Raw genomic sequence first — 27744 nt, 5'->3', positions numbered from 1 at the left:
TTTTTTTAGGAGATGACTAATCAACACTATAGAAAATAACCAGTACAGGGAAACGTTGTTTAAAAGAATTTCTTATCTTTGTAATATGATTAATATAAACTGCAACTTAAAAATCATGTGTTGAACTGTCGTATTTGTCGCCACAGTAAACAGGAATGTTAGAGGCGGATTAACCTACTAAAAATGTCAATCAGAACTGCTGTGCTTCTCAGTCGGATATGCTGCGGTTTCAAAAATCCTTTCCATACATGAACGGAAACGGCCAATTCTTCCATTGTTTTTTGAAGGTTTAAACACGAACATTACTAAACTCTGTGGACGGTCTGGTACAACCACCACGCAACCTGGTAGCAATGGGACTCATTTTATTGTGACCCATATCATGGTGAGAAAAAAGACGGGTCTAAAATTTAAGAAGCGACTTGCTTAAAACTACTGCGAGTAATGAGCTCGCTGCTACGATGACGTCATCAAAAATGGGGGCACACAAAACACACGCGCGAAAAGGGAAAATTGGGGGGGCAAACAGCGAGGCTCACAACGCGATAGTCGCAATGGGTGGAAAATACACTTACAAACAAGAAAACACGCGAGAATGCAAGAAGTTTACGGAAAATAACCCAGGCGCGCATTGGTGTTGACGCCGCGACGACATGACGGGAAGTAGCGATCGCTGGCGCCGTCTAGCGGCATGAGATACAGGAACGCGCGAGGGCCACGTGATGAGTTGATACAATTCAGCTGAAAAGTCGGCGGCAGACCCAACTTTCACATCGACGGGGCGAATTCTTGCATAAACACAACAACAAGCAGCAAATGCTTTGCAGAGCGGATTGGCAGTTACGGCGACGATTGTTGTATGTGCGTGGTTTACACATAAACCTGTACTGGGAACGGGTGAAAACGTGTTTAACAGCCACAGTATATACGTGTTCAACCGACGGGTTCAAAATAGTTGGAGAAGTAATATTTGCATTGGAAAGGATAAGCCTTCGTATAGATTTATAAAATTACCCACGAGTTTGTCATTGGAAAATACGCCCGCTCACAAGAAAACCACGTACAAGGCACGGTACACAAAGAGAGCTACACAATACACCTCATGGCGTGTTCCGTATAAAACCGGTGAGGGTACATTAAAAAAAAACAAAGCTGGTATTAAAAACGCTCCACGGTGTATAGTTCCAGACGAAACGTTTTGGCATGACGTAGCAAAAAAGAAAAGAAGCATGTACCCTCAATAGAGACCGATTAATTGCAATAATACTGTCTTATAAACTGTGACGTAACAGTGTGGCTGGCCCTATAGTTGGGCGATACACCGAGACCTGGTGGTTATTTAAAAATAATCCCCCCAGTGATATGTTATTGGGCAGGGGAACCAAAACAGGATCCAGACACGCACTGTTAAGAGCACCGAAAATAGTTTTTCGCAGACAACACGTCGTAAAAAAGGGAGACTGCGCCGCGGAGATTACAACTGGAATAATAAAACAACTCATGTGGGCGGCGCAAGTGCGTCCCCTGGCGGTAACGGAGGTGAAACATCAGGTCGCCCTTCTGTGCTCACAGTGCATTTTTTTGTTGAGAACTTATTGTTAGTAGGGTTCAATATCCCAGGGACAGCTAGGTGCTGGAGTATTAAACAGTTTGGGTAAATTTGCAAGTTTAGTTTGGTTTGGGCCAGAAAAAAACGTCTCGGTGTCATTGTAATAGGATTTACCCTTTGAGAAATTTGGAAGCTTGGGCGTCGTGAGTATGATTGAACGTAAGTTTGGTTCTGTTTAAAACGCCAACTGAAGTCAGTAAGTGCATTTTTAAGTGTTAAACGCGCAGAGCTTTGGGAAGAAACTCGATTTAAAAAGGTGCGCGCCCCAGCGGTCGAAAAATCCCGCGCAAGTCGTCGCGGGAGGGCACCATTGTGCGGTTGGTGGTAAAACAACAGATGCGCGTCAATAAAGCATTTCCAAAAACCACAAACCCAAAAATTATTACCTTATTTGCAATAGTTATAGTTTATAACAAAACAGCGCCGACTGCGTTTTTAAACGTAGAAAAGCGCGATAAAAACAATTAAACGGCGAAGGATTTGGACACAGGCAAGTTGCTGGAATTGGGGTTTTAAAACGTATTAAATTGATGGCTAAAATGTTGTTTAATCCTACGAGTGAACCGAGACTTAACCGCATAATTGCAGGCGAGCTAAAGAGGTGAGGCAATTGAACAGATTCGTTTTCAAAACATATTTGTAAGTAACACACGCCCACCTATGTAACTGTTCGTTGTGATTCCTATAACCGAATAAACGGGGTTTGCTGTTACAAGTAAAGCGGAATTTGAGAAAAATTGCGACAAAAGAAGCGCCGAGAATTTAAAATTTACCCGAAAAGACCCAGAAAGTTCGCGGAGATCGTGTAAAATTCATTGGTTGTGAGGTTTGGGATGGGTCGCAATAAAATCTTTTTAAAACGCCCGCTTGATGCCGGAAAAACACAAACAACAAACTTAAAGATGAGTGAGGATTGCATGAAGACGTTTGGCCACACGGTAAAGGGGGTTCATAGGGTCGTCGTGAAACAAAGCGAATTACGACATATTTTGCTAAGGCTCTTTGTAGCGAAACGGAAGTGGGCGCAAAAAAGGAGAGCGATAATTGGGAACGCGTGTGCTTTGAGAGCAGTTACATGGGATTTTGGGCAGGCAGGCGAACACGCTTGTCGATTGGTGAATTTCATGATTTAGGTCGTAAACCCATATTGACACAATTTCAAGGCGATCTCGTTCGCGTGACAAACTGGGCAATACTGCCGATGCAGAAATCCGAACGAGGAAAAATCGTCATTGGAAAGCCAGGTTCGGCATTTGAGACCAACTTACACAAAACACACACAGAAAAAAAAACGGTAAAAACGGCGGCCCGTTAAGTACAAAGAAGCAAAGAAACGGGACCAGGCGAAAAAACGAGATCATCATCATCAATCGATCATCACATAGCCATAATCGCGCTGGAAGGGGTAACGGGACGACTACCTGGGTCCGTTCATACCCCCCAGCATGCCACCAAGCCCAAGCATGTGGGACCCAGAAGGATTCTGGCCACCGTTTGGCGTGTTAATAGGACTGCTATTGAGGGAGTTTGCCGAACCGGGTCGATTGCCAGAGTTCGGCGCAAAACGCCCGTGTAACGGTTGGTGAAGACCGTTGGGCGTCATTGACCCAGTAAAGCTATTTGGCTGGGGAAACTGGAGGTTGTGTGGATGGCTTGAGGCAAAAGGGCCCGTGTTGTAAGGTGCGATGCTGTGGCTTGAATTGGAAGAGGGTTGGTAGCCTTCGGGGAGAAGCTGGAATTCAGTGACGAGGGATATGTGATCGGAGGGTACGTGAGGATGGGGGCAACCCACGATGGTGTTGAGTTTAAACCAAGCTTCATCGATGCCACCCAACACGCCGAGACATTTGAGTTGTGTTCGGGAGTAGAAGATGTAGTCGATAATCCCCTGTACACAACAACAACAAATCGTTTTCCAACTAAATGACAATGCGTCTTCTTCCTGCGCACGTTGTGAAAAAAATTCGTCGCCAAAAAACTTTATTTCCGTGGTACGTGGCAGGAAATTGTGAACAACAAACAAACTATTCTGGTTAAAACAGCAGCAACTTTATGATCGTGCTTTAAAGTGATTACCTTGAAGTCGTATGTGTAGTTGGTGTTCCGCAGTAAGCTGTAGTTACTCTCGTTGTAACAGGAATTGAACTTGAATGGGTGGGTAACCGATTTCGGATCGAGCTAAATTAGAAAAGAAACTCACACTCTTGAATTCAAGCAAAGTTTTGCAGAAATTTCACAGGTATTAATCTTAAATGTTGGCATGTGTTACTTTGCCCATACTATGTAGGCCCAATTCTGCCGTAGGGACACACCCACATTATGACGTAACAAAGAGGTTTTTGCAGTGTATGCAGTTCACACTATCACGTCACAAGGCAAATATTAACCCACGAACGAGGGAATCGTAAACGACAAAGTTATTGAATGACTTTGTCGTCGTTACTGCAGCTGCAATGCAAATTACACACGCGCGATGAGCAACAAGGGACCTCGGCTTAAATAAACCACAACAAACTGGCTGAAGACCGGAGACGGATTAGGCCAGGAAGTTCAAATCTGGGCTCTATGCAAAATCTGCACGTCCGCACTGGTTGCAAATACAAAGGTGCAGTGACTGGGCAGCAAATACGGACCTACATCACCAGCCCGTGTAATGCATACGCTGCACACGTGTTATACTACCAGCACGCTGCATCTTTATTATTACTAAAACGTGTCATACACTGTCATAACTGTTTTGCCTATTTTGGCAATTAGAATGTTTGTTGTCAGAGATATTAAATGACGACGAGATGTTAGGTAATGGTGGTATCGCAGCAACAGCCGGATCCAAGTCAATTTTACCATACAACAAGGTAAACTATGAAATTAGCAACGCGATTTCAAGAAAACATATATAAATACGAAAACTGAATATAACCAAGCCAACTCATACCTGGAGAGTTCCGTTAGTTCGCATGCCGTGTCCAAACGTACTGAGGCATTTGCTGTACTTTATTTCCTTGAAGTCCTGATGTGTGGCCGAAACCTTTCCCGTCTGTAGGTATTCCACAACACCTGTAAGATATAAGCTTGGAATAGAGAGAGACAGAGAGCGGTATTTGAGCAGTCACGTCGCAGTTTTGCGGAAAATGGCACTCAGCGTTACCACCACGGGTAGAGCGCATCTTAAAATTCTCTTTACCCTTGTCGTATGTGGTTTTATGGACCAGTTATATGCGGTAAAAAACGGCACATAAAAATCCCATTAGGATCATTCTTGAAGTAAACTAGGAATGGTTTTGCCAGAGCGAATAGTGGTATTAAGCGATCGCGACCAACTCACCAGAATCTGGAAGGGAGTTAAAATCACCACAAAGTACAAGTGGCATCTTATGGCACTCCGCCGGTCCAGCCGAAGTCCTTCCACCAGGCCTGAAACTCTGATTCGCCTCGTCGCACATTCGCTTCAACTCGTGGCATAACATAACCGTTTGGATCAGTTTGACGTCACTGCGGAAGGAAGCAGGGTTAGGTCGATGTATTTGTTCAAATTTATACTGTAAACGATATCGTCGTGAAGATTTTTACCGAGCTCCCCGTTTTCATAAAACTAAAATCGTGATTTCGGTGGCTTTGTTTGACAAAAATATATTTGTGCGTCTGTCAGTCGATCTCTCTTCATAAACTTAAGTGCCAGAAGAACGATTTTGATTAATTAGTATGCCTGGCAGCAAAAATAGCGGTAGATCTCTCTCATTGTTTGGAAAACTACGTAAACTTTTACGTTTTCCATGCTCAAAAACCAACTGCATGGGTAGAAGCGATTCGTAATCAAACTATCTATTGTGTTGCAGATGATTATTTAAGTGAACTAGGTCCATAATTGGTATAACTGTTTAAATAAATTAGGGTCATCCACAGTTTAGGCACAAGGGGTTGATACAACTATACGATCACTGTAGTGTGTTTTTGTTGTCGACACAACAGTGTTTTGTAACCAACAAACAACCAAGGCACCAAACGCACGCTAGCCACAAGATGTATATTAAAATACCCTTTATGAAATCGACCCACCGCACGAGCAGTTGCTAAACCCAACCAAACAGGGATTCCACGGTAAGTCGATATAGGCGGTGTGCGCTTCTCATTAACCCGAGCCAGCAAGCGCAGAAAGGACAGGCGCCCTGAATTATGTCGCGGGTCGATTTGGAAGTAACTTCAGCACTGATGTGGCGACCTGGCGTTGAAACTCGCGCACAGGAGGGGCGAAAATCACCACAATTGATTTTGAGATAGTGTAATGACGTTGTGAGTGCCTTAATGCCGCCCCGCGGAGCTACTATACCAAGAGACCTCTGTCTGCGGTAACGCCAGTAAGGGGTATTAAGCTGCACAAAGGACCAATTTATGATACAAAAACTTGCTATGCAAGGGATAGTTTAAGGTCTTCTGCCCACTGCTAAATTCATAGCACAAAAAGACAATGTGTGATGGTGGCAATTTTTTTAGAAATTAGAGCAGTTTCAAACCTTTGTCTGTTCGTTTTAACACTTTCACTAAACACAGAGAAAGCAAACGAAACTATTTAACATTCAGCAACCGAAATATTATCGAAGAACTTCACACTAAAACATGAATATGCTATAGAACTGATTGTTGTGTAAACTAAATGTCACTGCTTGTAGTTTGCCACAAGGAAACTTCACAAACCAACGGACAGTCAAGGCCACAAACTTGATGTACGGAGCTGCACAAAGTCTAGTTCGGCTTACCTGAATTCAGGATCCCAATGCATGTGAGCGTTTGCCGCTAAAACCAGTTGCTTTGGACAGTCACCCGACGAATAACCTTCATAACAATACAAAAAAACAGTTGTTACAGATTATTCACTAGGCCCATTTTCACCGAGGCGGTTTCGTGCTGGTCGATAAACCGGGCTTTATTAAGGCCCAGGCGCATTTGCATCCTAGTTCTCGCTAATCAATTGTGTTTCAGCGAAATGCGGGCAGTGGTCTATGCTCCTCCTGGGTGGATAATGTTCTACGGCAGATAATATGCATGTGATCTTATAGACAGACCGAGTTTGTTTTACATTTTCAACCAGTGAGTCGAAAAGTACTTCTTCAAAACTTCCACCCTGAAGTGTTGTATACCCTTACGACCAAATACACTGGCACTTACCACCGTTGTTGTAGAGGTCCTCATTGGTTTCCAGCAAAGCCGCAATGCCGATGTTGTCCTTGGTCATAACCCTGTTGAGCATGTCCTTAGAACCCTCATTATTTTGCATCGCTACCTGGTTAAATTCCACCAAATGCTCTTTGACGAGCGTGAATCTACAAAAAAATTCAAGTTTTAGAATTGTATACACGGCACCTCAATGTTCATTAAGGGAATCCATGTCTGTAGAAACGTGCCTGCTGTCAAAAACAATTACATGTTTGAATGCGGCGACACATTCTCTCAGAAATGGGTGCATCGCCTCATGTTTAAATACGAAATATTACACAGGACACGAAGCCACCAATATTTAAACTCTGTCGGAACGAGTCCAACCACAATAACCCAAGACAATCCGCTTTGTCAGCAATTGGTCACGTTTCAACCGGTAGCGCCAAACTTTTACGTCACAGCCCCGGAAGCTGCACATCACGCACCCTATAATACAATCAAGCGCCCTGACAAACACAATCGGAAGGCCGCTTTGACGTCATACCAACAATCGCCAGATTTTTTTTAACGAATACCCGGTCGAGTCCAATAACAAGTGAAACCAACAGCTGGGCTAAACATGTTAACGCATTCGACCCCTATTTGCCCTTCAGAATGCATTTAAAACCGTAAAACCCAACTGGGGAATGGCGTTCTTATCGCAGGCACCACTTGGCGAACATTCGTCGAACACTTCGCGCTGTGACGTCACAATGGCAGCGCAACCGCCGCCATTTCGCCTTAACAAACCACCGTACACGAGTTTAAGTCGAAAATGTAAGTGTAGTCAGGCTTGGTTAAAATATCCCTTGATTCATTTGTGGGTGCGCTAATTAAAAATTGTTCAGTATTATTTTGAACAACTACATGGCGTTTCACAACTGAATAAACAGGACATTGCAATAACTTTTTCGGTGGCCTTTTTAGCCCGAAAAAGGAATTTAAGGTAAGCCTTTTTGAAAATGAGTCAGGTATGTATTTCACAGATCAGAACATTAGCAATCAAAACAAACATTCTCAAAGCAATTTATCCAGACATATTGACATATCACAATTGATTGAGCAGAGCACAATGTGGATTGGTCAAGATAAACAACACCACTGTGTTTTGGTGCCTTGGGTTCGGGCTTTACAAAAGCAAGTGGAGAGCTTGTCTTGACTGGTTCCCTTGGGTACAATTGCGTTTTGTACAATTTACTTAACCCACTGTGAATCAAACATAGTCCAAAGCAAATACAAACAGTTGACTGAATGAACATTCCAATTTCAGATTAAACAAATTAAAACTGAGTGTCTTCCAATATTTCCCTGATACCTTCAAATATTGCTGTGTTTAATTTTTAATTCCCTGAATACAGGCCGAAAAACAGGATTTAAAAAAACAAATGCGTATTGATTTTACCTTTGAGGGAAGTCAATTAGATAATCTGGAATTTCTCCAGCAACTGTCTACTCCACACTATAGCACCCATCGCCTTATTTCAATGCAACATTCAAAGTTCCACAGATTTTGTGAATTTTGGGGTTATATATATTCTTTCATAACAAAGAGAATATTTCAATGTGATATACCTAGAGGCTCCCAATCATTTTTAATGTATAAAGTTGGAGTTATATTCTTACTTAGAAACCTTCCAGAATATTGCACAGCCATCCACATGTTGCCTCTCGTCCTCATTCATATGCTTTGCTCTTGACTTGGGGTTGAAGATGCCTTCATAACCATGCGCCTTCATTTCAGGTTCAAAAAAAGCATGATATTCACAAGTTTCAACTTCCTGTGAACAGAAACATGTGGCTTGATGACTACATTCTTCACAGAGAAACTGAAAAAGGGTTGCATGTCGTACAACAAACCAGTTGATGGTGAGACGATAACTTTTTTAGTTAACTAATAAATGTTCCACATGTGCATTATCGCAATTTTTAAATGTGAGAATTGGTGTACACTGTAACAGGTGAAAAAAAATACCAAAGTTTGAATTAATCTGCACTCATGGAAACAATTGTACTTAACAATAGAGTAACACCAAGCATGTGTAAATATAGCTTGCAGACTGCATTAAGGGAAGCAGTGCAAACAAAATGAGCATCCTGCAGTCTGGGATGATTAATTGGCAACTGTCACAACAAAAACAAGTCCTGGACAACTATATATACAAAAGTTGCTTAAGGCCATTAAATTTTAAACTAAAAGTACAAATTCTGTGAGTTGCATATAGATGGCCTTGTTTCGACCAAAAACGTCTCATTAATGTAGCTTGGTCTGGCCATGTGGAATATCTTGCCTTATGGGTTGAAATTTCACATCTATATTCACTTCACAGAATTTATATTATTCGCTTCATGCATGTACAAAACTTAGAAAAACACATAAAGTAAGAGCACAGTGATCATGTGCTGTTAACTGGACAATGGGACTGTTTAAAACACAATGTTGTCGGGCCATTAAATTTGAATAGTCAATAATGTGTTGGGGTAAACAATTGGCTAACAACCCTTGAAGTGGTAACCATCAGTTATATAATAAGACGCATACACAAACACTAAGCCCTTGGTCTTTTTAGATAAGTACCTGGAGGGCCACAATGTCTGCACTGTAATATTGAATTTCCCGGAGTATTATTTTTCTCCTGTATTCCCAGTTGAGTGCCCATGGGGGACAATAACCATAGAGCTGTGGAAAAATAGACACAACATTAGCTATAAATGTACATGACACTGGCAATTGTTTATAAACAAAGAAACCATCATTTACGTGCTGGAAAATGAGTTCATTGTGAAACTCAGAAAACTATTTTATGTGACTGTTGCCTGCTTTTGGCAATGAAAATTTAAATATTTTTGTATTATTAACAACAACACCGATAACAAACTCTTACTTGTCGGGTGGCATATTTATCGCAAAGGACATTATAGGACATGACATAAAAAGATGCCATGGACTGGGTGCGTTCAGGATCACCTGTCCGAACCCACTCTCGCTCTGGGGGCTTCAGTGTTGTCACTGAAAGTTAAATCAAAGTAGCTTTATTTAAGTTTAGGCATGTATTGATGTATATATACATGGTGATGTATCACATAACATAGTCCAATTTTTTTGGTAAACAACATTAAAGAAATAGCTGATGATAAGTTTACTTAATGGTGCCTTGATGCAGAGTTTAAAGAACAGTATTTAGCAATTTGTCATTAACAAACTTGAAAAAAAGGAAATCACTTTTGACACCAAGTGGAATATGGCAGATTAAATCTATTTATTCTCTAGGAAATCTAACAGATAGGAAAAGGTACTGCTAAGGAATTCCTGTGTTGATAAGGCTTTAAAAAAACATACATACCTGCCAAATTGTCAAGGAGATAAGTGAGGAGATTGTTAGGTCCTGTTTGGTAAAGGTTCAGTATTTCTGAAGTTAATGGGTTTCCTTTCAATCCAAGTAGTTGCAGCTGGAAGAGCTTTCCCAGCTCGTAAGGTAAGACACGTAGGTAGTTGTGGTTGAGCATAAGTTCCCTGCAAGCAGAAAGAAAAAATTTGCATATTACGTCCCCTGAAGCTATCTGAAGTAGAAGTCAGACAATCATTTGCAGGGTAATTAACACAGGGAAGAAACTATTACAAGAAACAAGTTTTTTGCGGAAACTAAAATACAAACAAAATTAATGAGTAAATCTCAGTCCATTTCCCATTGGAGAGAAGAAGTTGGATTGCACAGAGCAGCAACAACATTTGGGCATTTTAAAGGTTATGAAAGCAAATGAGTTTGGGACAAAATACTGTAAAAATAAATACAAGGTTTAATCTACCACCCAAATGACCTTTTTCACCAAATATATCTGTGGGCTTATTGCAAACTTTCAATATTCAGCAAAGTCACTTTTTCATCACTTCACAAAAACATGAGACCAAAAAACAACATGATCCTTAACCATTCCAACATCTTACTAAAAGTAATTAATTTTTTTACAAAAGACAACAATTGCTCAAACATTATAACAAACTAACAATGTTTCACAGTATGGCTTTGTCTGTGGTGAATATCATGAGAGGAAACCCTGTGTGTCGAAAACATAGTATTTAGGAAGCACAACAACATTACATAAGTCTGCAGCACATGCCCTGGGCCACTCGGTTCCCTTATATGGTAGGCAGGAAGGTCAACACAAGACCTTCAGCACATTGTCGTTTGTTTTCCAGAAGTTAAAGTGATATAATTGATTTTGTTATACACAATATTTTATGTTATGCCAGGGCATTTGGGGAATGATTGAACATATTGAAAACAGTGATACACATATTTTGTACATTATAGCGAAAACCCTGTGGTTTGGTTTGGGAAAAAGGCATTTCTCCTATGCTTTTGGCCTGATAAACAGATTTTTCACTGTATAACAGGAAATCTGCAGGTGGTTGGCCTGACTGATATTTTTGAGCATGTGATCTTATAAAGTCATTGCCATAACGTGATAAAAGTATATATACAGTTAAACACACAATTGTTTTCGCTACTTAACACATTCTTTAAACTAATAGGGCAAGTTTGCTTTATTTGACTTGACATCAAAAAGGCATCACAGCCAAAATTACAACTGAGGTTATATGTGAGGCAACTGATTAAACCACTTAAGCTAATCACTTTAATGGACATAGTCCAGTCTAATGTGCTGGAAGGAAGCCAAAGGAAGAAAACTGAATGATAATCATGAGGGAAATCGTATCAGGTTTCACAATTTTCCAAAGCGCTACCCTATGCTAACACACTACCCACACAAGATTTCCTATCTGTATGACACGAAAGAATAGTCTCATCATGGGCATTTGTTAAAATGGTTTTGATCTATAGGCAGAAAACACAGTTTGCAGTAATTGCCTGTATCTAGTTGGGAAATCTCAAACCACAGCCTGTTTTTGCAAGCATAATTTTGAAATATATGTACCATACGCTGTATCAGTCTCTTTTCACTTAACTACTAGAATTGTAACTGTTTTAGAAAGATGGTTTTCCTGTAAACTTTTACAACACAAGCTATTGTGAGGTCGTCTTAACATCAGACGTGACCAAACATATTGTATAGTGGTGTGGTTTGTCATTGTACAAGAATTTATGTTTTACAAAGTGGTGTAGCACACTCAGAACATTGCTCATAAAAAAAATTATTTACTTTATCACATCTGTTAAAAATTAGTTTGTTCACTTTCCATTATCTAAGGAGTATTTACTTGTGAACAACCTTCAATGCCAATAGCACATTTTAAAACAGAACATTTCTCTTCCCACCACATACACACAATTAAGTCAAGCACAATCCATGACAGGAAAATGAGTGTTTGTATCCAGTTCACTGCAAATGCAACATGGCATATCCACTTCAGCTTCAACAGTGATCTTAACTTCCACAGTGATATTGACATAACACAGGAATTGATAAACACCAGAAAAAATATTTGTATGGCAAAAGATGTATAATATATAATCAGCAAAGAGAAATTGGAATACTTAGTAGGATGCCTGTAAATATTCATATTAAAGTACCGAAGTATAGTATATTATAATCCAACCAAAAAAATATCTTAAATAGTAAATATAAGTGGCAATTATCAGTTTTAAGATGGGCCTATCCCTGAGTAATTGATGCCTGGGAGTTTAATATACTATATGTTTTCGTCCAGAGAGTTATGTCACAAACTGCAAAGGCCATCCATATTAGCCATCTATATAGAAAAGTCCATCCATATTTAGACACTTGTGTGGCCATGCATTCATCAAGTGCCCTTGAATGCATGGCCACACAATACGACTCTGAATGTGTTGAGTGAGATATTAAACAACAGATTTAATTTTTCACCTGAGTCTGATAAGATCCCCAAGTTCAGCTGGCAAACTTCTCAGTTTATTGGAAGACAAATCCAAGCAGACGAGATTCTCAAGGAGCCTGATCTCTGGTGATATTCGTGTAAGCTGATTGTCATTAAGGAACAAGGCAGTCAGATGAGACAACTGCCATATTGCTGGAGACAGATTGCGGATGGTTCCTGCAGAGAATTTGAATTTACTTGTACTTGACGGATTGACAACTCTCTTGTTGTTAGGACTGTATTGTTTCTTTGGGTTTAACTTCACTATAAATATGAGTCTCTACTGTTTAATCACTAGTTGTAAGTTACTGACCAAAGGTGCCTTTTTTATTTATAAGCATGTTCTTTGATTGTAGCACACTAAGTATACATTAGTTAAGAGAAAGCTTGCAGTGAAAATTGTTATTAAACTCAAAAGTTTATAATATACCAGATGTTTAACTGTGCTAAATAATGCTGGTTTATACCAGTTATTTCAAGTTCCTCCCAATGTGACCGCTTTCCAGATTTCGCCTCCTCCTGGGTCATTATCTGTGTATTCCTTCGCCCATTCCGATGCTTTGGTTCATCTTTCGGCATTTGTATCAACTAGATTAAAAATAATGCCATTGTGGTTACACTATGCAGTATTTTGCGGTAATATTGCAAAAAAAACAACTTCAAAAAGTACAACAACACCAAGTCACCAAGATGCACTAATGTGATGCAACAGGGACAAATAGTGGCTTTGTCTGCAGCTCACTTAAAAACATTACTGGCTATATTGGTTGCACTAAAAACTACAGTTCAGTACATGTGTAGAGTTGACTATATAAAACTGTATACACAGAATAATTTGTACAATAAATGTGCAGAGGCCAACTAAAAACACAGAAGTCAATTTCAGTGAAAGTAAACATACAAGATGGTTTCTGCAATTAAAAATATATGGGATATCTCACTGGATAATGATTGCTTGCTTTTTGTGGTAGATTGTAACACCACAGTGGTACCCATCAAAAATAATTGCTGATTCACATGCCAATTTACAAACTATTGGGCATTGGTTTTCCATGGTAAAGATTGAATAACTGGTTTATGTCAGGGAATCAACACATAACAAGGGAGGAGGGGAGTGCTTCTTCACTAAGAGCATGACCAGTTTAGGGTTTATATATTTGAGGTGACACATGGCAAACTATAAAACTATAGTAGTATTTTGTGCTTGATAGTCTTTGTTTCCTGGTCAATGAACATGCAGAAACTCTTTACTGTGTTACACAGGTTCAAATGTCAGAACTTGTGTAAAAGGTATGGAAACTGTGAAAATCCCTCATCAAAAAACAATAGGTAGCCTATATAAGCTTTACATAAAACATTCTGGAAGTGGTTAAGGCACTCAACAATGCAATTTCACAGTGCATAACAAGTCGAATTACACAACATGGCAACAAACAGCTGTTTAACTGTAACTACTCGCACATTACGATGCATCGGATAGGCAGAGAATGGTTACTACAAAAGCGCTCTATCGCACAAAATAAGTAGATAATGTGAGCAGTTACCTGCATCAAAACAGGCTTTCCACCTTAGTTTTCCAGTAGAATTGATTTCTGAGTTCAAAAAAGAACAGTTGATGGACAAAAAATGCTTTACTTTTCACTTCGCTGCGGCAAATCCTTTCTTTGTCGTTCAGAAAATGGCGTCTTCCCTTTGACTAGCATTCACTCGTACAGATGAAAGACTGACTTACGAGATCTACGTCATAGCTTTGCGCAAAACGCTCTACTAGTCATGCGCGAAATCGTTTTTGTCAATTTTATTTGTAATTTCTCATGATAAATACAGTTTCAAGGTTTATTTTCAGGAATATTGTCAAAAATTCTCAATAGCATACTGTAGCGTTGAACCAATGTAAAAAAATTAAATCGTCCAGGTATACGTAACATTTGTCGAGTTTTTCAACTGTTAACAAGCAAGTTAAAAGACAAATTCTGCTGCAATGATTTGGTAATAGTCAATATAGTTATTTTCGCCAGAACGAACATGTATTTTGAAAAAGGTTAATTTACCACTACCGTCCTAGTCTGAACTACAACAATTTTGCTAGATATTAAACTTTATTTAAACTATTTTCGACAAAGATTATATTATAACAGTTGTATAGCCATGTGGTCGCGGTCCCTGGTAAAGTAGGGCCCGATTAGAAAAAATAATGCAGGGTCTGTACTTCACCGAAATGTTATTTCGATTCAACCTTCTTTGGTCTTCATAGAGGCCCTTGGAATATTTTGCGGTGCATGTGAGAATTTAGGTGACATATTCTCTTTAGACGTTTTTATCACTCAACAGTCAAAATAAGCTTCCACAAAAAAATTAATGAAAATGATGTCAATACGTCAGTTGATCTTCTTTCCTTCGGTAAAACAACTGCACAAAGCCAACATGTTTTGTTGGCAACAAATCTTAAAGAGGCTGGACTGGCAGGGTGCACAGAGAGTAATGGAATCTGTTGGTATTTTTCAAAAAATTTTGTTGTATTTTAAAGATTTGTAACATACGACCATATGAATATATACACATCATATCAGCTTATATCTTTACAAAGTGTGTGGAAATATTCAGAGCACATGCTGCTTTATTTAGGTGCGGCTAAATCTTATTCCAAAAATTTTGTTCTTGTAATTTTCTGAAGGCTGCTCTCCCACATGACAGGCTCACTGAATCCATGGATCTCTCGGGAAACCACAGCTCCAACACATGTCATGAACATTTTTTAAAAGTCAACTCCTTTCGACGTAGGGGCTATGCTTCAGTGTGCGAACAAATTACACGGGAACACATCTGCCCCACTCATTTTGCTGGTATTCCAAACATCGTTGAAAAAGCTAAGGTGTTTTACTGTGAAATAAAATTCCTGGGAAGTAGATAAAATTCACAAGCGTCTTAGTTAACTCGCGTTGTCCAGCAATGTTATTTTTCTCTTTTTTGAAAAACGTAGCAAACAGGACTAACATTCATCGGTCAGATCGTCAGCTCTCTTATTCATAAGCAAAAAGGCCCCATATCAGTATTAAATCCCAAAAATCACGTTTTGAAGGCTATCAGCATTAATACCCATACTGAGTGATTTGCTTTTTTGACAACAACAATTCCTGTGGTCAGTGACCCATGAAGATCTACTGGTACTATTCAAAGAGAAAAAAATTGATTGCAGCTGCATCCGGGAAAACACAGCAAGGATCTGAGGAGCCTCCAGGAGGATCTTTTGTCCTAAAGGATAGCAAAAACAGTCCCAGGGGGCAACCAAAGCAACTTTACTGTAACAATTTTTTTTTGCCATTGCGAAGAAAAGGGTTAGGGCCAACATTAAATTGCAAATTGGATCAGGTTTTTGTGATTCATTTTTTCGCAAAACCAACTTACATTTTTTGTAGCCTTTTTAGCTAAAATAATGTCTCACCAGGGGGCTAAATGCCCCATGGGGGGCGCTTTAAGCAACTATCTTGCAACTAATTTTGACCTGAATGCGTAGACAAGAGGCGGGCCCAACATAAAATCACAAATTATGGTATACTTCTGTGATTCAATTTTGAGCTACATCCCCTTGAACATTTTGATGTTTTTTCAACTAAATTTTTCACAGCACCCATAACCAAATGTCTAGCTGACTGAGAAGGGCAAAAAATGCACTAAAACTGCACCAAACACGCTGAAAATCGCCCTGGCTAAAGCACGTGACTCCCTGCTCATTCAAGCCGAAAATTAATTGCAATGCATCACCGGTTGCCTTGTGACATCACTGAGTTTCTCTATGACAGGGGGTTCCCCGCGGGCGAAACTATTTTAAATTATTTACTGATATGCGGTCTTAATATTTTACGAACCCCGAAGCAAACCAGCAATTAAAATCCCTTGGCGACTGTTCGACTAGCTGGTTTTATTATGAAGTTGGCAACCTTACTGCTTTTGTACAATGTACAAGTGGCATACCCTTTGTGTGAGAAAGAATGATTTGCTAAATTTGTGAATATAACGGGTACTCCCATCAAACATAGATGCAAGGATTTTTTGGACTAGAAGCTTCATATATTGAAACATTTTTTACAGTCTGGTTTTTATGCTTTCAGCTATAAAATACGCGGCTCTTTGTATCGCATACGAAATTTAAAAGTTGTCTAAAGCAAAAGTTCCAAATCACCGGGACACAGTAACCGCAGAGAGAACAAACGTTAGCAATCATATGCGGATACAGCGTTAGGGGGGCTGTAAATTACATCCCTCAAACATTTCTGCTGCGTTTATTTGTCAAAACCTTCGGGAAAAATATAAACCAGGGCCTCGTACAAAAAAATTAAGGATCCGGGTCCCAAACATGAATATAGCGCAACCTGATGGTGCTAAGCTAACGAGTTATACTAAGTCGCACTCGCAAAGTTGTTTTTCAGATAAAGCGGACTGCAAACGATCGTCCCTGAACGGTCTACAGCAGGGATTCCCAACCTTTCCGTGGTTGTGTACCACTTGGAGTTACGCGTATCCAACCAGTAACCTAGAGAATGAAGGAAGTTGAACTATATTCCCAAATTACGGAAGGGTGCTCGCGTACCACGGATTGGGAAACAATGGTCTACAGTCCAGACTAAACGTTCCTGCATGGGGACGACTACCTGGATTCTTTTTGTGTTATTGACCAGGTTGGTAGGAAAGAATGATTCACGAACAGAACAAGTTTACAACATGTGAAGTAAGCACGTATCGTATCTCGTTGAATAAGCATAAGTGTCACATTAAACTTCAACTGGTTTTAGCAGCAACCTTACATTTAGGATACAAGTAGAATAGGTTTATTGGGACGTTGTGGTAGGCTTACATTCATAGTCACAGAGCTTTTAGGTTTCAAAACACAGTTCAAAGAGTACTATAAGTAAGCATAAAGCTTTTTCATCAGACGTAGACATGCAAAGAGTGCTCCCGACTTGTTTGACATACATATAGATGCATAAAAACTTGAGTTTATATCTGTAGGTTGTTGTTGTTGTTGCTGTTATGCACCTAAACTTCAAATTCAAGACCCAAACCAAGCTTGTGGCCACCGGCGTTCAAGTTCTTGGCATCAGTCAAGCTGGACAATGTCAACTTCACACCTACAACAAGGGATATTTTTACATCAAAGCGTGGCAACTTGACGATGTGTATGCTCCATGGATAGTTAAATATTTGTTTTTATACAGAAATCACTGAAGGCGTACCTGATCTCAGCTGATGAGTGTATCCCACACCAATTTGACCGGAGTTATTGATTTTAGCCTGCAACAAAAAAAATGTAACAGATTTGTTTACAATTTAACCCTATTGTAAATGTGTTGAACATTTTGCAGTTTTTTAATATCCATTGCCATAAGATTTTAAATACATTTGCATGTTTGCTAACAAAGCCATGTTGTTAAACTCGGGCTGAAAAAAAAACGAACGAAACAAAAAAAACTGCATCACAACTTTTTAACATTCCGTTGAAGAATGAAATTGATATGTACACCTACGTTCAGTGTTGCATCAGCATCAATGATATATTTTGCTGCAATGCCAAAGCGAGTATTGTTTTGTCCAGAAGTCCAAGCGAGTTGAATGCCGGTTGACAAACTTTTGTTTACACTCTGGAAGATTGAACCTCCAAACTCGGACGCATCATTTCTGCAACCCAATACACAATGAAACAAACTTACACTAACAATTTGACACTTTAACCAAATGATCATAATTGTCATGTCTTTTTTAATGTAGATTATGGTGCCATACAGTCCATTATTTATATACTTACACTGTGGTGAGAAGTTGGAAGTCTGCTCCATTATACCCGATAGCAACATTGTTTTTAGTTAAAGATGATTTGGAGGTGTCAAAGGCGAACTGATAACCAGCCAACCAACCTTCATACCTACACATGAAAAACATTGCAATAGAACATTTGTAATTGAATTAAAAGTATGAAACAGGTTTTCAAACGTCTTTGGACGGAGTGACACTGAAACTTCCACAATCAAAAAATTTTACTGTGACTAGGTATATACATACATATGAAAAAAACAATATCAATTCCCTCAACAAAACCACACTAAAAGCCAACTATTGCACAAAGGTAAATTTATATATATATATATGCAAGAATTTACATACATCACACGCAAAAAAAGGGTGGAGTTTCGTTATACTTATTATTGCAATATGTGGTGCACATAGTCATAGGCTTAACCAGGATTTTTTGAAGGGGTGTAAACTTTTGAATATTTTTGGGTATTCCCCGATTTTCAGGTGTAAACTAAGGTTAATTGTGACCAAGAATCGCAAAATACGAACGCCAGTGTTCGTGCCAATTGTCACATACACAGTGGCTTCCTATTTGCCAAGCAGTAGCCTTAGCGCTAGCAGTTGTTTGCAACATTCGTAATATTGGCAACGTATTTACCAACTAATTGACTTTCACACAGGTAAACCGCATGCCATTACAACAACGTGACCACTATTCGTCCTTAGGCTGACGAAAAATGCGTTTTTAGGTCAAATTTTAAAGAAAAATTTCTGGTTTTCACAGGGATTTTGACAAAAAAAATGGCGTTTGTTTAGCTACAAAAACAGACCAAAATATTTCACAAAGGGGGGGGGGGGTCCGGATTCCTCGGACCCCCCTGGATACGCCCATACACAAAGTGTATAATATATCTGTTTATTTCATATATATGCATGAATTTTTTATGAGATTACAGAATTTTGAGGATTTGGCAGTTTTTCCAATCTATATAGGACACATCGCCTAGTTCAAAGAAACTACACAAATTATACCCAACGACTGCAGATCCCTTCAGTGTTGGTCCAGAGAAATCAAAGTCGGTGTCAAGATTTGTGTTAATGTAGTCTCTCTTGTAGGCGGTCTTTAATGTACCAGACTTCTTACTAATCAATAAAAATCAGTTTCAATATATATTTATCACTGAAAACATGTAGTAAATGCACACTTTACATACCCAGTATTAGGTGAAAATGCAGTGCAAAGAGTAAGCTTTAGACCAGTGGCAATTTGGTCTTCAATTGCAACTTCCGTTGAAAGATTGTGGTCGGTGGTCCACTTTTCAGTAAAAGTCAAACCATGTTTAGCTTGTTTGTATTTAGTCTCCAATGACCCAGAAATATTTCCAGTGTCATTGCATGAAGATCCTTTGGTAGTAAATTCCTGAAACAAAATAATTTACAAATAAATTTTATCCGATCAAGGTACATACTTAAATCTTTCCTAATTAAAAAAAAAGTACTTACAACTCCTGTAGCAGTTTTGGTTTTCAAATCAACCTTTGCAAACCCATAGTCTGCAAAATAGAACAATAAAATATTGAATGTGGAGTAAATGTAAGGTTTCCCAAATTAAAACAATGGATTGCCAACAATGAACTTACTTATATAGCCTACAGAAAAACGTCATACAAATTTACTTACTAAATCCTTTTTCAAAAAGATCTTTTGCTGATTTTCCAAGGTCTGAGTATTGTGGAGGAATGACCATCTTGGGTTTTACAAATAAGTACAGTAACTAACAATAAAACTAATTTAGAATTAGACAGCAGTTGATCTGCAACAATTTATGTAGGGGGTGCATATCACGATATAAATAGCAAGGTTTCAAACTGCAATTCCAGTCCATTCTTTTGATGCATCACAGAAACTGAACAGAATGCCTGTCTTTGAAACCAGCCTTCTTACAAACGGTGCACACTGAACAAAAACACATACACTGAAAATGTATTTCCCATTGTCCAAACCAACCAATAAAGACCCATGCCAAAGAACACGCCTTGACGACATGGCCGAAGGCAAGCCATGTACAACGATCAATGCAGAGGTGAATGCGGACATGATACGACCCGCGTTGGGAACGCCCAAGCTTTGCGCAGGGGCGTACGTAGCTGATGAAAGTTGTTGGCAATACATTTGCTTTTACAATTTTGAAATGCATTTTCCATAACTCTATGTTACAAACATAGTTAATTGCCCAAATTAGTACCACTGTTTAATATCGCTTACTGTCAAACCATCTTCATGAACAAAAATCAATCTGTTTTAATCAATAAACAATAGTCTCACACAAAAGTAACAAACTGATGGCACGAGCTAACATTAATCGTAACGTGACTTTGTTTTTTTAAGTGACTCATCTCGACATGCAATAACCACGAAACCAAGATACAAAAATGTTCTGTAAATGATCCATACAAAGAACAATGGTGAGAAATTTACGATCTAATTACAACACGCGATTGGTTCATGCTACACCGGGTAACCGGGTTTCCATTCCATTGATTGGTTGACCAGCGAAAAATCCCTCTCGGTAATGAGCTTATGTGTATTTTCGCTTGCTGGATCGCAGCAAACGAGTCAAACAATCAATTATTTGAAATGATAGACTACATCCTGCCAATAGAATCATCAGTAACAAAATTCAAAAAATTGCAGCATTATAGGCTACGACACACAGTTTATATAGCTGCTGGCGTTTGGGGATAATAGCTGACTGCAAAAGACAACATTGTGTGGATGATCACAAACCGCTTTTCGCTTCTCACTATTTGTGGTTACCTGACCACATGAGACACTTTGGTAACAATTTCGCTCGTTTGCTTGCGGAGTTGTTTGTTTTACCATCACAGGACATCCGCACAACTTATTAAATGAAACTAAACACAATAAGGCCATGACACGGATGAATCTTTGTTGGTTTAGTTTTCTTAATGATAAATCGGTCGCCTCCCGAGTTGGCAAAGCAAACCCTTTCAGATTCAACAGGGCATTGTTTTATTTCTACACCACAGACAACAAGAATAACATCAATGTAAAAATGGAATCAATGCCATCTCACGCGAAAGTTCAAAGGATAGTGTGAGTGGCAGGTTTCTAGCAACTTACGCAATTTTTTGAAACTGGTTACTTCAGAAAAGTTCATTTGGATTTTTGAGGGTCACTTGTTTTAGTTTCTATTGGCCTGAAAGCCCATCATTTCCAAACTGTTCTTATGAGCCTGCCTGCTCTATAGTATCAATAAATATGACTGAACTGAAAGACCGCCTTAAAGCTGAGATTGAATGCTACGAACGCGCAAAAGAATCCTTTATGCTTTCTGCAACTGGTAAGAGGCTGGAGCACAAATTGGCCAAAGAGAAACGAAGGCAAAACAAAAACGACTGTTGCTGTTTTTGCATGCGACGTAAGTACTGTATAAATAACATTAGCAACGCGAGATACGACAACGGAAACGACTCACGGATACTGCAGTCGAGTATCCCGCAGGTTGTTTTAGTCAATACAAAAGGCCAGCGAAAAAAGATAACAAATGTCCTATATCATTATGCCATAAATAAGTCAGCATGTCTGTTACGTTTTGATGAGTATTACAAACATCTTTAAATTCTCAGCACTTTTTTGCGAAGGCACTCAGTTATATTGGTCTTAGATGACCAAAATTAACACACTAAACGTGTCATCAGCGCTCATCAGCAGTTAAAACGATCGGTGAAATCGGATTATGATGCTGACCATACTCGCTGTTGTTGCATAATTGATTATAATGCTGTTGAGCAGGAAGACACGCGAGCGTACAATTGTGACCATCTGTTGTTCGAACCTTGCCTTGTTTCCATCGGCCTAAAAAGTATGTGACAGTCATTTTATCTAAACAGGCACTCGTAAAACATACGAAAACTTTTTTAAAAAATATACATTCCGGAAGCGTTGACGACTGAACTGTAAGCCATTGTTTTGAATTTCGGCGTTTGACAGAAAACAGTTATGCGCAGCGCTGGATTGAGGTTCTGCTGGCCCTGTAAGGTAAATTGTAAAAAAAGTGGCCTGAAAATACACACATATTTATTTATCCAAGCAAAAAAAATTCGTCAATCAATTTTTGAAGTTTGTGAATGAATTAAATTTTCAATTTAAAGAAGAGTACCAAAGGTTGTTGACCGTTTGACATGTTTAATTCTGAACTTACACCTCATAAAGTAATTTGAGACTATAACGGCATGTTTAAACGAACAAGAATTTGTTGTTTGTAACAAGCGATTATATTACCAGAAAAATCTGCCGATCCAAATGAACAACGTAGACGCCTTCAGTATCACAAGGACAAGATTGAAGAAGCAACTCGAAACGCTTGCGCAACACAGCTGCTTGTGTTGAAAGAAACCACCAGGGAAGTACGTGAACACAAGTCACTCCAGCCCAAAGATAAACATCTCGCAATTGCCCATCGTATTTTGTACGCAGAAAAGTATCGTAAAAGTAGGTAATATTTTAAATAAATCACATACACGCATATTAGTAAATTAAGTACAGTTTTGATTATAATATTATAGTGTAAGCTAAACATAAGGGGTATTGAATTCAGATTTTCGAAAAACATACATAGGCCTATTATTATAACCCTCGTAAACAAAATAATTTGTTGGTTATTATGGGACTCAATCACGTTATTTGCGACATATTACATAACATATGCCACAATTTCCCCATATATTACACGAAGCATGTGATATTTTGCCTAGAATTACTGGCTGCGACCGAATCTCAACTCAAGTCCAAACTGGAAAGTGCCATTTCCAAAACATACCAGTGCGAACCTCTTGCAACAGATCTTCACAAGGAACTCGCCCAAGCGGAACGCGTGTTGCAATATGTTGCTCGCCGAGAGCACATGCGAAAAGGCAGCACGTGGAAGTTTGACTATCACCCACAACAAGTAAACAAGTTTAAAATTGTACATAAAGCTGCACGAAGATGTGCACGTATGGTTTCTTGGTATTAATTATGTGGAATTCAAGTCCTTCCTCAATTCCACCTTACAGTTACACGTTTATTCCAGTATTCTCGAAATAAATTTCTAGGTTGCGATTTTTAAAAGATTTTGACCACACCTTATTCAAATAGAATATTAAAGCTCATTACACCGGCCTCAACATTACACCAGCCTCAACGTTACACCGGCCGAAACTTAGGGATCATAAGATAGTAGGTGCTTATTACGTCACAAGACGTCGACAACAAAATCACTGTAGGGGCGGGAAATAATTATTTTGTACTGGGGAGCTTATTGTTCGTAACAAATTGTACAAAGTAAACGCACCAGAGACAACAAACGTCAACATTTTCTAAAAAGTTGTCATCTAAATTAATGGCTCCCCTGTTGTAAGAATCGAGAGGTAATTGATTGTCGTGCATAATCCACTGCAAACCAATCTATGTCTTAAAGGCGGGATACAGCCTGTCGTATTGGGTTGGAAGCGATCAGCATTGGTTGCGAGACAGATACAGAAAATGCGAAAGACGGAAAGAATCAATCGACGAGGAAGTCGTGATTTCGAACGCAACGAGAAGAGTTGAGGAACGGGACAACTCAGAACTTCGAAACACGCTTTTAAATGGTAAAATGTACATTGTGTAGGGAATTTTGCCCTCAGGGTGATGTATCTTTATTACAGCATTAAACATCGCCATGACGCGCCGTGACGAAACTGATATCCGTAGCGCCATCTCGCGGGTAGAGACAAATCAACTGAGGCATGAACTGGAAAGTGAAATCAGAAGCGCAGAGGAACTCCTGGCAGAGTTGCGAAGAGGACCGGAGAGGGAGTTTGGTGATGGAGCAGATGAAGAGGAGCCAATAAAAGATGAAGAAACAATTCAAGTTACAAAAAGGTACACAAAAATGTTTGTGCTTTAAAATGACGTTTTTATGAGAAAATACAAGGCATTGTAAAGAAAGACATTTGGTCTGTTAGAAAAGGTTGATTTGTTTTAAGGTTTTGTTGTTTTTGTCGTTCAGTAGGTTCAAAATTACGTAAGTTTTCATCAAAAATTTAAATGTCGAGCGACATTCTGTTCAAGTAAGTAGGACATAAGAAAGAAATGGTAGGAAACAAAAATAAGTCCGCTGAAAGAATAATATTATCCATCCCACTCCAATATGACATATATATTGGAAAAACATAACAGATACATTGTTTTTAACTACATTTCCGAGAAGTGCAAAAATGGTCTTGAATATTTGTAGTCCCATGTATATATGTTATGTACAAAAATGTTTATTTACCAATCACAGCGAGGATTACGAGAAGCTGCGCGAACGTTTGCACGCAGAGGTCTGTTGCGAAAATCCCAACGTCATTGAACTCAGAGAATGTGTTGATTTGTTCGAAGCAGCAAACCTTGATGACATAGACGGAGACTTAGCGAGGGCACATCGGATACTGCAAGCGCAAATATATGCTGAAGGTAGACCCACTAACAGTAACAAAACCTTTCATAATTTTCGAATGTGATTTTACTTGCGTACAGGTCTACGGCATGGCATAGATGACCGAGATATTGGTGCAGTGAAAACCATTTTGAAGGAAACCGACACCAAGGAATTAAAAAGGGAAGTTGGAAAAATTTACGATGAGGCTAAAAAATATCTCCGCCAGATGGCGAAAGAGCGCCTTGCTGACAACTTAGTTTCAAAACTAAAAAGAGGTATTACCGTCCGTCAAACATATAATGCAGACGTATCTTCATTGCTTTGAATTACAGCAATCTATATCTAGTATGTATACACTCAAAACAGAGGGAAAAGCAACCTTTCGCCAAGTGAATCACGCCCAATAACTTTGTAATCTCCTAATTCACTAACTATGCAATCAATTATTTTGACTTTCTTTATTACCAGAACTGGCAAGTGCTGCGGATGCCCGAAGTTTGCCTCACATTAAAACCGCCCTGTCCCACATACGGGAGGAAGGAATGGAGGAAAAACTGAGGGTAGAGGTCAAGTTGGCTGAAAATCTGATGCGCGAATTGGAGGCGGAAAGAGACGAAGAAAACGATAGAAACGAATTGGACAGAATTAACAGAGATGTGCAGAGGTTGCAACAACGTGAGTGAAAAAAGTTGGTAATCTGATAAAAATACGAGTTGGCTGCTTCAAATGTTAAGTTTTTTACGAAAAACGTACACTTTTTGGCGGAAATTACAAAGAGAGCTATTTATGGAAAAAATGTTGCAGTTCTTCAAGAGGCAATTGATCAAGGTGAAGTTAGTCTGCTGGAAAGCGCAATCAAGAGTGTGATAGAAAGTGGCCTACAAGACATGATAAAAGCTGAACTGGCAGCTGCAAACGGATTGCTCGACAAACTGAAGGAAAAGATCGCTTTCCGCAAAAGTGTGGCTGAAATTCCGGCCCGGGTGAGTTAGAGTTGCTCTTTTAGTTTGTTAAATTGTTAAGTTACCTCAAATATAGAGCGTGCAACCGCCTCGCTTTAGTTGTATAGTCATGTGGTTTAAAAATACGTCACATTTGCATCCAGGCGAACGTTTTTGGTGTCACTATATATTTGCGACTGGATTAGTTGTTGTTTGTTTGATTATTACGCGCCTTTAAGGTTTATTAACCCAAACTTTTACTTGTCGTATAGTATGTGTCTGAGGTCCGCAGTTACATCAAGCCGCCTACTGGGGTTTTGGAGGTGATGCAAGCCACGTTTTTACTACTGGGCTTTAACGAACAAGAACTAAAGGTGAATTAAATAATATTTCTTACGAGATTTTCGCAGGGTAATGCAAAAGGGGAAACTAAATTTTAATTTTTGAAGACTTGGAAAAGTGTTCAGACCCACTTGGGAAAAACGGGGACGGATTCATTTCGCTATCGAGTCATCAAACGCGACGCAAACGTCATCAGCGATGACGTCGTAGAGAGGACAATGCAAATACTTGGCGAAATAACAATCGACAATGCCCAAAATCTCAGTCTTTTGGTCAACTTGTTTTATCGGTAAGGGTGATAATGTTATTGTCCTGATACTGCAGCACTCGTTCAGTGGACCATCAATGGCGCTTGTAATGTTTTATGTTATATTTAAACCAAAAAAAGTTGTTAATATTTTAATACGTTGTGTATATGTAAGCACTGAGTAATTACCGACGACGTGCCAACATTCTTGGACAAGAAGCTGAGCGTTTGATGTTTTTAGGTATTGTCAAGCTGTAATAAACGAAACACGGCAACCACACGAAGCTGAAAGTTGAGGTCATCACATTTATACTTACAAGCAACCCCCCTTCATTGACATTGCGATTTCACCTTGGGACAATAGTTGTTGATCAACTACAATACATATTTTTTCGTCCTGAGATAATGACTGGTTAGGAAGCCGCGTGTCTGCTCTTTTTCATGTGCCCTGTGCCATAAAGGAACATCGCATGTTGACGTAAAATAAAGACAAAGGGCGTTGACGTCTGTTTGTACTTCCACGATAACACAATCACACAGGCGTGTCGTCAACACGAAGCGAAACTACAAATAAATGAAATTCCCAGTCTGTTGAGTGAAACTGCTGCGCCCATACTGGCAATAACATTTTTTTCTGTGCTGTGCAATGGTATATTGCGGCATTCAATGATTTTGTTTGTTGATAATCATTTAATCTATTATAAAGCGCATGGTGTCGATATTTGTCTGTCTGCAATCAAAGTTCATTTTTGCACTAGAAAAAGGCTTTACATTTTTCTGTAGAATTGTATAAAATGCATTCTTAGTTGTAATTGGAGATTGTTTATGCATTCATCTGTTCTGTCAAGTTGCCAAATATATCATAACCCATTATCTTTTTTCGGTCAGTCGTAAGCGCAATTTAACTTTCGATAATCACTGGGAACAATTGTGCGGTCATCACAAAGACACAAAGCGCTGTACAACTTTGTGATGTCATAAAGATGTCTCAATTTCAAATAGGGCAAACAGCTCGTCCATCTTGGTAACAATCGACAGGCTGGACTGCTTTGTGTTAGTTTGGATCGGTTGCTTGGCTACGATCCGGTCTATAATAGCAAACATAATATTATGGAACTGTCTCGCTCGCGTGCACCAATCACGTATGATATGTTTAGAAATTTTCAAAATCAACAACATATTTGTTTGTTAGATGCCCACCATTTTTATGTTGTGGTATGAACTGCAGCCAGCTTAATAGTAGACGCACTTAACCCCGCAGTACAACATGCCTGCTGGGCTTTTTGCAGAAATGCTCCAACA

General features: G+C 39.2%; 3 protein-coding genes across 3 annotated transcripts; 1 reads left to right on the top strand and 2 right to left on the bottom strand.

The window, feature by feature from the left end:
- Positions 1 to 354: 354 nt before the first annotated feature.
- On the bottom strand, positions 355 to 14358 carry LOC145895239 (CCR4-NOT transcription complex subunit 6-like). The gene is made up of 13 exons (XM_082984011.1): positions 14201 to 14358; positions 13124 to 13244; positions 12647 to 12833; positions 10144 to 10313; positions 9685 to 9809; positions 9378 to 9479; positions 8426 to 8580; positions 6773 to 6927; positions 6364 to 6439; positions 4935 to 5101; positions 4545 to 4666; positions 3686 to 3787; positions 355 to 3497 (listed from the first exon to the last, which is right to left on the bottom strand). The coding sequence occupies exons 1-13, from the start codon at positions 14204 to 14206 to the stop codon at positions 3027 to 3029; spliced, it is 1959 nt and encodes a 652-aa protein (XP_082840137.1). The 5' UTR covers positions 14207 to 14358; the 3' UTR covers positions 355 to 3026.
- Positions 14359 to 17305: 2947 nt separating this feature from the next.
- LOC145895394 (non-selective voltage-gated ion channel VDAC2-like) lies at positions 17306 to 20258 on the bottom strand. Its single transcript, XM_082984199.1, has 8 exons — positions 20124 to 20258; positions 19947 to 19996; positions 19658 to 19863; positions 19476 to 19586; positions 18457 to 18573; positions 18179 to 18329; positions 17888 to 17945; positions 17306 to 17782 (listed from the first exon to the last, which is right to left on the bottom strand). Exons 1-8 carry the CDS (start codon positions 20188 to 20190, stop codon positions 17691 to 17693), a joined length of 852 nt encoding a protein of 283 aa, XP_082840325.1. The 5' UTR covers positions 20191 to 20258; the 3' UTR covers positions 17306 to 17690.
- Positions 20259 to 21725: 1467 nt separating this feature from the next.
- Positions 21726 to 26848, top strand: LOC145895204 (uncharacterized). Its single transcript, XM_082983974.1, has 12 exons — positions 21726 to 21885; positions 22752 to 22958; positions 23222 to 23415; positions 23926 to 24097; positions 24155 to 24332; positions 24763 to 24947; positions 25011 to 25187; positions 25381 to 25587; positions 25717 to 25895; positions 26126 to 26227; positions 26303 to 26484; positions 26684 to 26848. The coding sequence occupies exons 1-12, from the start codon at positions 21726 to 21728 to the stop codon at positions 26736 to 26738; spliced, it is 1998 nt and encodes a 665-aa protein (XP_082840100.1). The 3' UTR covers positions 26739 to 26848.
- The last annotated feature ends 896 nt before the right edge of the window (positions 26849 to 27744 follow it).

The sequence above is a fragment of the Ascidia mentula genome, chromosome 3, assembly GCF_947561715.1.
Source record: "Ascidia mentula chromosome 3, kaAscMent1.1, whole genome shotgun sequence".
Lineage (NCBI taxonomy): Eukaryota > Metazoa > Chordata > Ascidiacea > Phlebobranchia > Ascidiidae > Ascidia > Ascidia mentula.
The sequence above is the reverse complement of the archived record's forward strand: the minus strand, read 5'-3'. Positions and strand labels throughout refer to the sequence as shown.

Excerpts from the sequence above, each read along its gene's own strand:
- LOC145895239 (XM_082984011.1), bottom strand. Across the intron at positions 9,480-9,684 it reads ATAAATATGCCACCCGACAA|CTCTATGGTTATTGTCCCCC; the intron begins GTAAGAGTTTGT and ends ATTTTTCCACAG. Across the intron at positions 3,788-4,544 it reads GAACTAACGGAACTCTCCAG|CTCGATCCGAAATCGGTTAC; the intron begins GTATGAGTTGGC and ends TTTCTAATTTAG.
- LOC145895394 (XM_082984199.1), bottom strand. The coding sequence starts at position 20,190 with ATGGTCATTCCTCCACAATACTCAGACCTTGGAAAATCAGCAAAAGAT. Across the intron at positions 19,864-19,946 it reads CCAAAACTGCTACAGGAGTT|GAATTTACTACCAAAGGATC; the intron begins GTAAGTACTTTT and ends ATTTTGTTTCAG. Across the intron at positions 17,946-18,178 it reads ATGCTGATGCAACACTGAAC|GCTAAAATCAATAACTCCGG; the intron begins GTAGGTGTACAT and ends TTTTTGTTGCAG.
- LOC145895204 (XM_082983974.1), top strand. The coding sequence starts at position 21,726 with ATGACTGAACTGAAAGACCGCCTTAAAGCTGAGATTGAATGCTACGAA. Across the intron at positions 21,886-22,751 it reads TTGCTGTTTTTGCATGCGAC|AAAAATCTGCCGATCCAAAT; the intron begins GTAAGTACTGTA and ends TTATATTACCAG. Across the intron at positions 24,333-24,762 it reads GATGGAGCAGATGAAGAGGA|TACCAATCACAGCGAGGATT; the intron begins GCCAATAAAAGA and ends AAAATGTTTATT.